Below are 12,059 nucleotides of genomic sequence, written 5' to 3'. Positions count from 1 at the left end.
TTACTGGGGTCCAGTTTCCTTCCAGATTCTCTCAATTTGTATATATTTATATGTTATACCTACGAAACATATATTCATTACGTATATAGTTGCTCATATTCGCACATAGCAGGAGGAGAAAAATTTGAATAAGTGCAAGTTGAGGGATGCCACAGCCTGTCATTGCGCACTGAGTAAGATTTTTCTGTCCCCTGCCCTCTTGAGTTTAAAAGTTACCTAGATCTTCGCAACCCAGTAAACAAATGCAAATTGCCTGACACTACTGCAGCTTCCACTCTTTCAACACCCAGATGGCCATCTCATTTTCTTTAATTTTATGTCACCTCATTTAATTCAATAATTTTAATAATTTATTTCCCTACCATGAAATCTTGAAAGCCTCCGAAGATATTTGATCAAACCTTGGTAAGGGATTCTGGTCCTTTGCTTCAATGTGAAGATAAATTTTAATGGATCATTAGTCGTGAGGAAAAAATCCTAGCAGTGGCTACCATCGCCTGCAATTCCTCTGGATATCCGGTGGGTTGGGAGCGCTTGCGAGTAGAAAGGCAGCTCTTTTAGCTAATTCTCGAACACTCCTAGTTAGGTAAACCAACGCAATTAGACTAATGGATTATGCTCAGCCCATTAATTAGGGCAAATGCCTCCTAATTACAGCCTGTACTGAAGTTGTACCTTTATTTATTTATTTTTTTAATTTCCACCATCAAATATGCCACTATAAATACTCCTCTAAACCCTCCCAAGCTCCATCACCTCTTCAGCTCTGATAACTCTACTGCTGTTCTAGCCTTCCTTCTTCTCCCTTGGAGTAAGCAGTAAGCCAAAATGAAGCTTTTGCTTGCTACTTTTCTGCTTCTTTCGCTGGTTCTCAGCTCCTCTCTTCTTCAGTTCACCACGTTTGCAGCCACCCCAGCTGCACCTCCGACGCCAGCGGCCCCAAGTAAGATCATTTAATTTGTATATCAGTTTAATGACTGTGGAAATGTTCCATTGTCTATCAATTAATGCATGTGTGATTTGTTAATGGTGAAAGGTGACTGCGATTTGAAATGCGGGGCGAGGTGTGGGAATGCAGGATATAAGGATAGATGCTTGAAATATTGTGGGATCTGCTGCAAAGAATGCAAGTGTGTTCCTTCAGGAACTTATGGAAACAAATCAGAATGCCCTTGTTACAGGGACAAGAAGAACTCCAAGGGCACCTCCAAGTGCCCTTGAACTTTGTCTACTCATATGAATGTGTCTTGGTTCAATATCTTGCTTGTTACTTAAAAGTTTCAATGCAAGAAATTTTCTTTTAAAAGCTGTCGAATGATGCAAGAGATCAATTTATTTTATATATTCTTTGTAATAAAGTCACTTTTCGTTTTAAAAATATTTATTCATTGTGGTGAAAATTAAAAATTATGTGGGGTAAGGAATTAGAGAAAAGAGAATGAGATAATTACGTTTAAGCATTCTTCTTTTAGGCACGGTTAGAGTGATCATTATTTAGTTCAAATTGAAAAAATTAATCGAATCGAATTAATTTAAAAATTTAATTTGATTTTTAATTAATTTTGGTTCGATTCAATTTTTAATTTCAAAAATTTTAATTATTTCAGTTTGATTCGATTTTGATAAAAAAAAATTAAACCAAATCGATTAGTGATAATAGTATATTATTTTCAATAATATAGAGAGATTATATCATATTATTCTAATTAAATTTTAAAATATTAAAAATAAAGTGTAAAAAATAAAAAAATTATTAAAAATTCAAATCGATCAAACTGAATCGAAATCAAATTGAATCAGATTGTTTCAATTCGATTCGGTTTCTGATCAAAATCGATTGAAAGGGTGCGCACTGTACTCTAATTATCACTCTTTGACTTTTAAATCAAAACTTAATTAATAATTTTAGTTTTGATTTATTTTTAAAAATAATCATCAATTAATTAATAAATTTTTTTATAACTATAATAATTAAATAATAAAAAATATAAAAATTAAAATTAATAAAAATAATAAAATAATAAAATTTTTAAAATATTAAAAATATTTTAATAAATTTTTCCGTATTACTATAAAACTAAAAAATAAATTTTCCAATAATCATATGCTAGGAAGATGCACATATGAGAAATTTCTGTGGCTTAATTTATCATCATCGTCATCACAAACATTATTGAATAATTCAAAATGGAGCTAGCGTAGCTTCCATCACAATAATCCAATCAATAATCAATAGAATCAATCAGATTCTCTAATTGATTTACAGTTATGGAGATGCTATACTTCCAAGAAACATTCTCCTTGTGAGCTTGACAGAGGCCAGGGCCAATACTGTCGCCGTAGGCACAAAGACCACATCCGGCACCACCTTGATTATCTTTAACTGGGGTAAATTCTCCGCTGCTCTCTTGGCAGCCATGGCTGCTGGTGGTGTTACTACGCCGGTGACCATGGCGGAGTCATCTAACCTGCTAAGATTTACGCACTTCTTCATGAAGTCCACAAAGAATTGTTTTCTTTTCGACTCTGGAGTTTCTTTCCAACCAGCAAAACATGCCTGTATTCAAAAATTATAAATTAATTTAATCCTTATTTGAAATAAAAGATTTTAAAATAATTTAATTCAATTTTTTTTAAAATCTTTTATTTAAAACAAAAAAAATTAAATTCTTGTATAGAAGTTATTTAAATTCTTTTCTTTTAAAATAACAGAATTTGATGAGAAATTGCTGAAAGGGCAAAGTTCACTGACCTCTATTTCCTTTCTTGAGGGTGCATCATAATGTCTACCAGGCAATGCTGAGTTGAATGTGCTGTATATATAATTTTTTTTAAAGAAAATAATATTCAGATATAATTAATTAAATATGGAATTCTATTTTTTTTTATAGATGATTAATATCTTGAAAAATTATTAATTAATAAAACTAATTATTTGATACTTATATTTTTAAAAATCTATTAAATAATTACAAGAATTAAATAATAAAATTTCCAAATATCTTACTTGAAGATGTCAAGGATAGCCATGTGGAATTCATCAAAGTTCTGAATATCTTTCTCCACAAATTGCTTGTAAAGTGTTCCCATTACAAAACTTACCATCTGGGTTGAAGGCAACCCTATAAAAACAAACATCACATATTTATATTATTATAATAATTTCAAAAATGAAAAATTGATGAATGATTCAAAGAAATTGATACTGAACTGCAAAAAAAAAAAAAAAAAAAAAAAAGGAAAATTGAGCAAAGAAGATGATAAACCTTTTCCCATGAAACTCATGGACATCCCCATTTCTAAATTTAAGTTGAACCTTAAATGGATTGAATTGCAGAATGGTTATATAGTGTAAGAAAAAAAAATGGAATGGGTTGTTTGGTAGATGGAAGAAAGGAATCCTTGATCTAATCTAACAATCTTCTGTATCAAATTTGATTCTTATCTTGGATGAAGTTGTTAGCTTCACATAGGAGATAGGAAAGGTAGGGTTAAGTCCTTTACACTTGCTGCTTCAGCCTTTACTTTGAAATTAAAATAAATTTAAGAATTAATCCCTATGTTTAGAGGAAATTAAATAATCTATTTGAAAAAAAAATTATTATTTTTTTCTTATTGTTTATAGTACTGAAATTAATTGAAAATTTTAGAGTACTTATAAGAATGTCAATTTTATTTTAATAATAAAAATTAGAAAAAATGCTAAGAAAACAACTGTGTTCTAGATTTGGGTTCCATATCTCATTTTCCATTCATTCTATTTTGGAGTGTACTGAAATGTTGTCCATTCATGGAAGCAGCGTTATCCATGGCCATATTGGCTCAACTGGATGACAAGATGAAGGGTGGAACTTGAAGTAAAAAGAGTTTCCAAGAAAGCTAACCTCATCTAGAAGCCAATTAGCTAGTTAGAACTGCTCTTTTCTGAATTTGATTAGAGAATTAGATCCCACAAAGAAGGCAATCTCTGTGATCATCATATCATTAGTGGCTAATAACTCTTGACAGTCTTTTAATTTTAGATGATGAATTCAAGAAGGATTGGTACAAAAGCAGGTTCGAATAATGTGTATTGAATATATAAAATAGACTTAGAATACTTCTTGAACTCATCCTAATAATACTCTCAAATACTAATAAAATATATATTTAATAATATTTAAATTTTAAATTTATTTCTTTATATTTTATTTAAATTTTTTATTTTTAATTTTTTTAAATCAAAATTATACTTGATTTAAATTTATTAAATATATATTTAATAAATTTTAAATTTTAAATTTTTTTCTTTATATTTTATTTAAATTTTTTATTTTTAATTTTTTTAAATTAAAATTAGACTTGATTTAAATTTATTAAATATATATTTAATAATATTTAAATTTTAAATTTATTTCTTTATATTTTATTTTAGTTTTTTATTTTTAATTTTTTTAAATTAAAATTAAACTTGATTTAAATTTAATTAAAATTAAAATCAAAACCGAAACGATAAAAACCGAAACCCTAATTACTTAAAAACTAAATCAAAACCGTTAAAAAACTAAAACCATCTCAAACCATTTTTCAATCATTCTGATTCGGTTTGAAAATAAATCAGACCGCCAATTACAGTAGGATAATATAAGGTTGGCGAGGTAGACTTCAGTAGCAAGAGACTTTGACTATTTCCCCTTTCTATTGAAGTGTATGCTTTTCATATGCAGTCACAGTAGGATAATATTTAAATATATACTGAACTGATGCATTATCTTTCCAAACGGTGGGATCAAGATCGTTAGCAAGATTCATGCATCGCATGGCTAAGAATCTCGATATATTTCATTAACAAGTAGTATCACTGTATCATAATACTAGCACAACCAAATCTTAAACAATGTACTGCGCTATACCACATACCCGGATCTAATGAATATGCAGCATGTACAAGGTTGCTGGAGCAGTCAGAGGAGGAAAACCTATACATCAGAATATGCAGCATATACAATTACAATCTAGCAGTTATAAGTTTGTCATTTCAGATATATTCAAACATCAAACTCATCTTTTATCTAGTTAGGCTGAGGATTTACGGTTCCAGCCACCTCTACCAGATCTTCTCTTTCCGCGCTTTCTCTTGTTATTGGGAACATTGCACCTGGACTTTGGAAGTGTTTTTCCACCAAAATTCACACGAGGCACAAATGTATCTAGGAGTATACCAGCTTCAGAAGATCGGACTGTCTGCTTCTCCTTGAGCTGGTGTCCCATATTTTTCAAGTCCTGCATCTTTTCCTTGCTTTCCTGATTGTGAATCAGAGTTCCCTCTTTAGTCTGCAGATATGGAGCACAAAAATCAGTTTCAAATTACACGAGTCCACAGAATATCAAGTCACCATGGCAATAGTAATCAGCTCCAAGTTCAGCTGAGAAAATTGTCCAACAAACACTAGTATGAGCAACTCGATCTCCCATGACCAAACCTACAATTATGAATAGGGGTAAAAACTAGAACCAAAATCAGATGAAGCATAACAGTGATTTCCAATCAAGTTGGCCGAAGAAGAATCTGCATATCATTTCCAATTCACCCAGGTGATATCATAAAAGGATGGAGGACAACTCAAATGGATATACAAGTCAATTTACTCATTCATGGTAAGATGACATATGACCTCGTTAATCAAATAGTCCTTCACTCCAAAAGTAAGATGGTTTTACTTGCACAAACGTGAAAATTCCACCAAAGCCATCACCCTTTCTCCATTTACAGTTGCATCACAAAGAGCAACATCTATAATTATATGGAGTTGAAATATTTGGACAGACAGAGCAAAACACCCACCAAAGAGAATAAATAATGAGACAATAAAAAGAAGATTGTACCGACATGAGGAGAATTTGATGTCTACCAGCTAGAACAGGTGATGGTGATCAATATTGCTATTTACGGACAGATAATCTAGATTAAAAAAGACAAAGTTTGTGTATTTTAAGCTTGTGACACAATTATAAAATTCTGCGTACACTGAAAACATGCCATAGAAGACAGGGCATCATAAACTTAACAACCTTTATCAATCACAAAGAAGGGAAAAGAGGGGGCAGAGAAAGGAAAGAAAACCTTACATTTTCACTTGAAACCCCAACCTGAGCCTGACTTGTGCTTTCAATCATATCAGGAAGAGGGGTGACCTCTCCATGACTTGAAACAGCAGTTTCAGGCATAAGGTCTACATTATTGTCAGACATATGCTGAGATAAGGTGTATTGTGATCTAGCAGGCATTCTCTCTCCATTTTCAAGAGAGGAAGCAGGATTTTGATCAGAACAGGTCAATGCATCACAAGATGCAGGAGCACTCAGCCTGTTAAGAGAAGAGAACTTCCCAGGATTTTCACTCACCACCTTTTCAATCCGAGCCTTCAATTTATGGACCTGCAATTGCAACACTTCAATCTTCCATAGAGTATCTTCACGGATATTATCAACACCTTTGGATTCAAGAGATTCCCATCCTTCTTGCAACCCAAACTCATCATTACTATTGATCGTCTTATCTGAAAAATAAAATACCATAAAAGAAAATTAGGCACATGAAACATTGTATTGCAGCCATAATAGAAGATGGATAACGTGCAATTTTATAAAAATAATAAAAAAGAAACCAACAACTATTTCCTGAATCACAGGCATGTATACAGTTTCATTTCAGATAACACTCACCATTATATCAACTTCCTCCTGTAACACTATTCAAGACCATTTCTGTAATATAACCCAAATCTATATTTTGATAATATCAACACATGAATGAAACACCGCAATATCAAGTTTGTGGTACAATATTCTCCTTTCACACTGCAATAAGACCCAAATCTATATTTTGATAATATAAAAACATCAATGATACACAGCAATATCAAGTTCTCTGTACAACCTTCTGCACTTCAAATGTCCATATATAACAAAAAGTAAATTTTCTATATGAAAATCAAGAAAAGAAAAATTATGAAAAATATGAAAATGCAGAAATTGAAAAGAAAAACCCGAATGAAGTGATTTAGAAGGGAAAGCAATCACAACTATGATTACTCTGTGAATGTAGTCTGGCCATATCCTGCTCTCAAGTGATTGGGACTATAAGTATGCTCTTTATTACACAAAAAGCTAAGCAACAACAAATATTGTTGTCTCATTGAAGTACATCAGAACACAATTCTATATTTGCTACCATGTGGCTCCCTTCATTTAGTTGTAGTTCAAAAGGACAATGTGACAATATGACAGGTGGTGTTAAACAATTAAATCCATAAACAGATGCTCAATGATGTTATATTAAATAGTATTTCTTGATTAGTCTGTTTCTATAAGCTATACATTAAATAAACAGCAAGATCCAAACAAATTTTAACTTCTCACCTAGATTACCACAATCGTTAATCATGGGAGCACCACTGGCAGCAGACTTCCTATTTTCTGGTCAAAACAAAACAAGAGAGAGGTAAACAAAAAATACTTGTTATTTTCATTTCAAAGAGGTGATTGCCATAATCAGCATGAAATAATTGTCATTATGGTCAACACAACGTTCAGTACCATAGTAGGAGAAGAGGTTATGTTGCAGCATATATGATGTTATATCAGTCATCTCTTCAACTCTTCTTCTTTTCTTTCTCTTCATGACTTTCTTGCTTTGAGTACAACCTAAAAATGGCCGTGACCTGGCATCAAATCCTTCTTCTGCAAATGTATCAATTTGCTTTCTCTGTTCATGTTCTGCAAGCTCCCTGTCATATTTTAGTGCTTGGGACTGAAATTCTTTAATTTGCAGTTCAATCCACTTGCAGCGCCACATAAGAGGACGTATAAATCTCCTCCAATGATCCGTCAACCTTTTCCTCCTGAAAAATTAAAGGAAAAAAATTGCACAAAGACTAAATTTCCAAAATTGACAAAGTAAAAATATACAACAATTGTGAAGTAAAAATTGGAACTCCAACTTCCAAGAGCTGTTTCATTCAAATACTGAGAGCAAAAATGAACATGTAAGATAAGAAGGAATCCAGCATCCTCTTTTTTTTTTGACAAAAAGAGAGAACCACACCAGTCCTCTTAGAGAAATAGATTTGTATAGAGAGGGTTTTTGACAAAAGAAACATTGGATTCTTTATGTATGAAAAATTAATAAACTCGTATTCACTACATTGTTAAATGGGATACAGAAGCAGAGTTTATAGAGAAGATTATTTTTAACTCTAAGAGAGCTCTTACACATTTTGGCCTTTCAAAGGCATCTCCAATGTCTATAAGAGATCTATCCAACTAAAGATAAACGTCTATGTTCCAGTCAACATTAGAGTTCCATGTGTGCAATCACAGCGAGACTTTTAAAAGGATGTCAACACTGGCTTCATGTAAGGAAGGCCCAACAACCTGTGCACTAAAATTTATGTAATAAAATAATTCAATCAGAATAACCAATACCTCATTTGAAATGGTCCACTGTATTCATTAAATATTGATGCTGGAGCAACACCAACACATAATTGTGACTCAACTTCAGTATCATCCATCACTGGACCATTCTCAGTCTCAGATAATGTGTCACCAAAAGAACTCATACTCTCAGTTTGATCCTCACATATAGCTTCAACTTGTTCATTATCACCAGATTTTGTACACTCAATTATATTGATCTCCATATCTTCACTGCCAGCCAGTACCTTAGGTCGGTCGTCATTTACGGCTTCTTCATGAAAATTCTTGTCCTCATAGTTACTTACACATTGCACAAGTTTATCTTCTGAAACTTGAGGAACACTTCCATTATCTTTACTATCAAATGCTTCAGTAGAAGCTTTTGACTTCTCCAAGTCAGGTCCCATGTTAATTTTCTCAAGGATAATTACACATTCATCTGCAGTAGAATACTACCTTAGAACAAGTTTAGCTATCATCATAATTTGACTCTGTAAACTGAAATTTCACAACAAAGCAACTGAGAACACATAATATAACATGTAGAATATGGTACAAGGTGCAGCCAAATGAACCCAATTAAAAATTTCCAATCAAAATGGATTCAAATATCAAACGTGAGACTGTTGTGTGAATATAGTTAAAAAGCAACGAAATTGCACCTTAAAAGTGTTTTCTTTATTGTAATTCGTTTCTAAAAGAATATATGAAGCATTCCAAGTAACCAATGTATCTATGTATGTACAGAACACGTAACACAACATTGTGGAATATGGGATAAGCCGCAGCCAAATGAACCCAGAAAAGAATGTATGAAGCATTCCAAGTTGACAAGTAAGCTGAGCTCAAACTGACAGAAACGTGCTCAGTTATATTATGTGTTAATAAAGATCTCAACAAACCCATCCAAACCACAAATACAACCCTCAACACATTATCAAACATACAAACCAGATTGCATAAAAATGAATAGAATTTGAAAGAGATTGTGCATAAATATCAACCCATACACAAAAGCCACTAGCAACATATTTTGAAACGATCTCGAAAGAGATTGTGCATAAATATCAACAGATCTTTAAAGAAACAGCGCACAAATATCACAAACATCAACACATACACAAACAGAGGAAGCAGTGTCGTGCGGCTGTGTTGGGTGCGGCGTGCGGCTGTCGTTTAACCGAGGAAGCAGCGTCGTGCAACTGTGGTTGGGTCCGACGTGCGACTGTCTTTGTGCTATGGCTGGAACTGGTTGGGTGCTGAGGCGTGTGTCTGTCGTCGGTACAGCTTACAGCCGTCGTTGGGTGTTGGTGGTGCTGCCGTTGGGTGCTGGTACTGCTGCGACTCGTTGGGGAAGCAGAAGTGTCGGGGAGGAGCGGAAGCTGCGACAGTTTCTTTAGGAAGAAACCACGACTTAGGGTTTAGATTATTTTATTATTTTTATAAAAAAAATATATCTTACGTTTAGTATTAAATTCGATGACTAAATTACTTAACTAATCACTTTTTTCAAAAAAATATACAAATAATATTAAGTAATTTATTTAATCATTTAAATTGATATTTGCTTACCAAAACTAATAATTACCATTTAAATATAAAAATAATATAATATTAAAATATGATAATGATATAAAAATATAAAGGAATTTTTTTTTAATTTCTACAATATAATTAATAAATTTATTTTTTATTTTTAAAATTTAACACTTTCAACTCTCTAATTTATTTTTTTATGTTGAAATGAGATTAGAAATCAAAGGATAGAATCTTATATTTACTCATATATACTAACTATCAGACTAAATCTGTGAGCACAATTTTTTAATTTAATTAAAATTTAATTTCATCAAAATTTAAAATATTTTTATATAAATAATTTCTGTTAAATCAATAATTTATACTTACTTAAAAAATAAATATAATTTTAAAAAATATTTTTATCAATAATAAAATAAAAAAATTATTATTTAATTATTATAATATAAAAAAACTCGTTAGTTGGTGATTTAATTTTAAATAATATATTTAAATATCTTTAACGTTTTAAAAATATATTAATTAATTTTTTTATTAATTTTATTATTAAATATTTTATTATTTAATCTCTATAATTTTAAAAAATTTATTAATTGATCCCTCAAATTATTAAAAAATTTATTAATTAGTCCTTTCATATTAGGATTTTTTAGATTTTTTTTAATAATACTAATAACTAAAATTAATAAAAAGACTAATTAGTAAATTTTTTAAAATATTAGAAATATTTTAATATATCTTTTCAAATGGACAGCCATTTTTAGTTTTAATGTTTTATTTTAAATAATTTAAATTTTATATATTTTAATTTTTATTATATTTATTGAGTTTGAATCTTGTATTTATTGATATTTTTATTTATTTGTAAAGATTGAATTTGAGATTTTTTTTAAAAAATTTTGACACAATTAAACATTAGAATTAAAGATTTGGGTTCGAAAAATAAAAGAATAAATTTATTAATTATTTTATATTTTAGGGACAAAAAATATTCTTTTCTTGATTTTTATTATATTTTTTAATTTTAATTTTGAATTAATTTAAATTCTTATTTGTTTGTAAATATTGAATTTGAGAATTTTAGTTTGTTATTTTGATTTGTAAATGGGATTTTGTTGAAGTGTTAGGTTCTAAAAAGGATAGTTCGATTATTTTTCTTATTACTAGTCGTATTTTTTATGGAGGGACCTCTAATTTTGACGGAGGGACCTCTAATTTTGACGAAATCAAATTTTATAAACTGAAGTGTTGAGTGTTAAGAATAGAGAGACGAATCTGTTAATTATGTTATACAAAAAAATAATTTATTCAAATATAAAATATAATAAAAAAGGCGAGATTTTTTTTCATTGTTTAAGCTACATCGTTTTACTGTTTATTATTATTGTTTTTATATTGAACATCTAAACTATGTCGTTTTGATGTATGAGCTGAACTCTCTAGACACGTGTTGTTGTGCATGTGGTACTGTCTAGTATAAGAGGAAGCTATGCTTCCAGAACAACTGTGTAACGTCATTTTACCCTATTTGAAATAAAAGTTGTCCATTTTTCTCTCTCTCCTGCTTCTGCACATGGTATCAGAGCAGGAACCCTAGCTCACGGCAGCGCGTCACCGGTTGCATGCGAGAGATCCTTGGTCCTTTCGAAAGATCTAGTCATGGCGAGCAGTAGCAAGGAACAGAAGGAGACTGGAGCACTAGAAAAATTGCAGATCGCGAATATAGGAATGGAACACCCCCTGAATCTTCAAGCATCTGACCATCCAGGTATGAGCCTAGTCTCCGCACCTCTTGTAGGACCTAATTTCAGATCTTGAAGTAGGGTTGTTAGTTGATGGCTTCATATATACTGCCTCTACCAGAGATCTCTGGCAAGAGATCTGTGAGAGATTTAGAGAGTGCAATGGTCCTATGATCTATGAGTTGCACAGGAAAATATCCCTTATCTCCCAAGAAAATCAGTCTGTGTCTGTCTACTTCACTAAGCTGAAGAGGTTGTGGGATGAGCTTGGGTCAGTAAAACCTCTTCCAACATGTACCTGTGGAGCCTCTAGGGCCA

The 12,059-nt window shown here is 31.4% G+C and overlaps 2 protein-coding genes across 9 annotated transcripts; one reads left to right on the top strand and one right to left on the bottom strand.

The window, feature by feature from the left end:
• The first annotated feature begins 544 nt into the window (after positions 1-544).
• LOC110628913 (peamaclein) lies at positions 545-1,382 on the top strand. The gene is made up of 2 exons (XM_021775745.2): positions 545-943; positions 1,037-1,382. Exons 1-2 carry the CDS (start codon positions 829-831, stop codon positions 1,219-1,221), a joined length of 300 nt encoding a protein of 99 aa, XP_021631437.1. The 5' UTR covers positions 545-828; the 3' UTR covers positions 1,222-1,382.
• Positions 1,383-2,124: 742 nt separating this feature from the next.
• LOC110628081 lies at positions 2,125-9,899 on the bottom strand. Of its 8 annotated transcripts, none has more exons than XM_021774547.2 (7): positions 9,581-9,899; positions 8,467-8,899; positions 7,579-7,883; positions 7,402-7,458; positions 6,109-6,539; positions 4,900-5,313; positions 3,008-3,122 (listed from the first exon to the last, which is right to left on the bottom strand). In XM_021774547.2, exons 2-6 carry the CDS (start codon positions 8,865-8,867, stop codon positions 5,056-5,058), a joined length of 1,452 nt encoding a protein of 483 aa, XP_021630239.1. In that variant the 5' UTR covers positions 8,868-8,899; positions 9,581-9,899; the 3' UTR covers positions 3,008-3,122; positions 4,900-5,055. The 8 variants fall into 8 exon arrangements, with proteins under 8 accessions (XP_021630241.1, XP_021630242.1, XP_021630239.1 ...); XM_043948833.1 differs by lacking the exon at positions 3,008-3,122 and having other exon boundaries at positions 5,258-5,941; positions 6,109-6,191; positions 6,385-6,539; XM_043948832.1 differs by lacking the exon at positions 3,008-3,122 and having other exon boundaries at positions 5,258-5,313; positions 6,109-6,191; positions 6,385-6,539.
• Between the last annotated feature and the right edge of the window lie 2,160 nt (positions 9,900-12,059).

Source organism: Manihot esculenta, chromosome 12 (genome assembly GCF_001659605.2).
Source record: "Manihot esculenta cultivar AM560-2 chromosome 12, M.esculenta_v8, whole genome shotgun sequence".
NCBI lineage: Eukaryota > Viridiplantae > Streptophyta > Magnoliopsida > Malpighiales > Euphorbiaceae > Manihot > Manihot esculenta.
The sequence above is the reverse complement of the archived record's forward strand: the minus strand, read 5'-3'. Positions and strand labels throughout refer to the sequence as shown.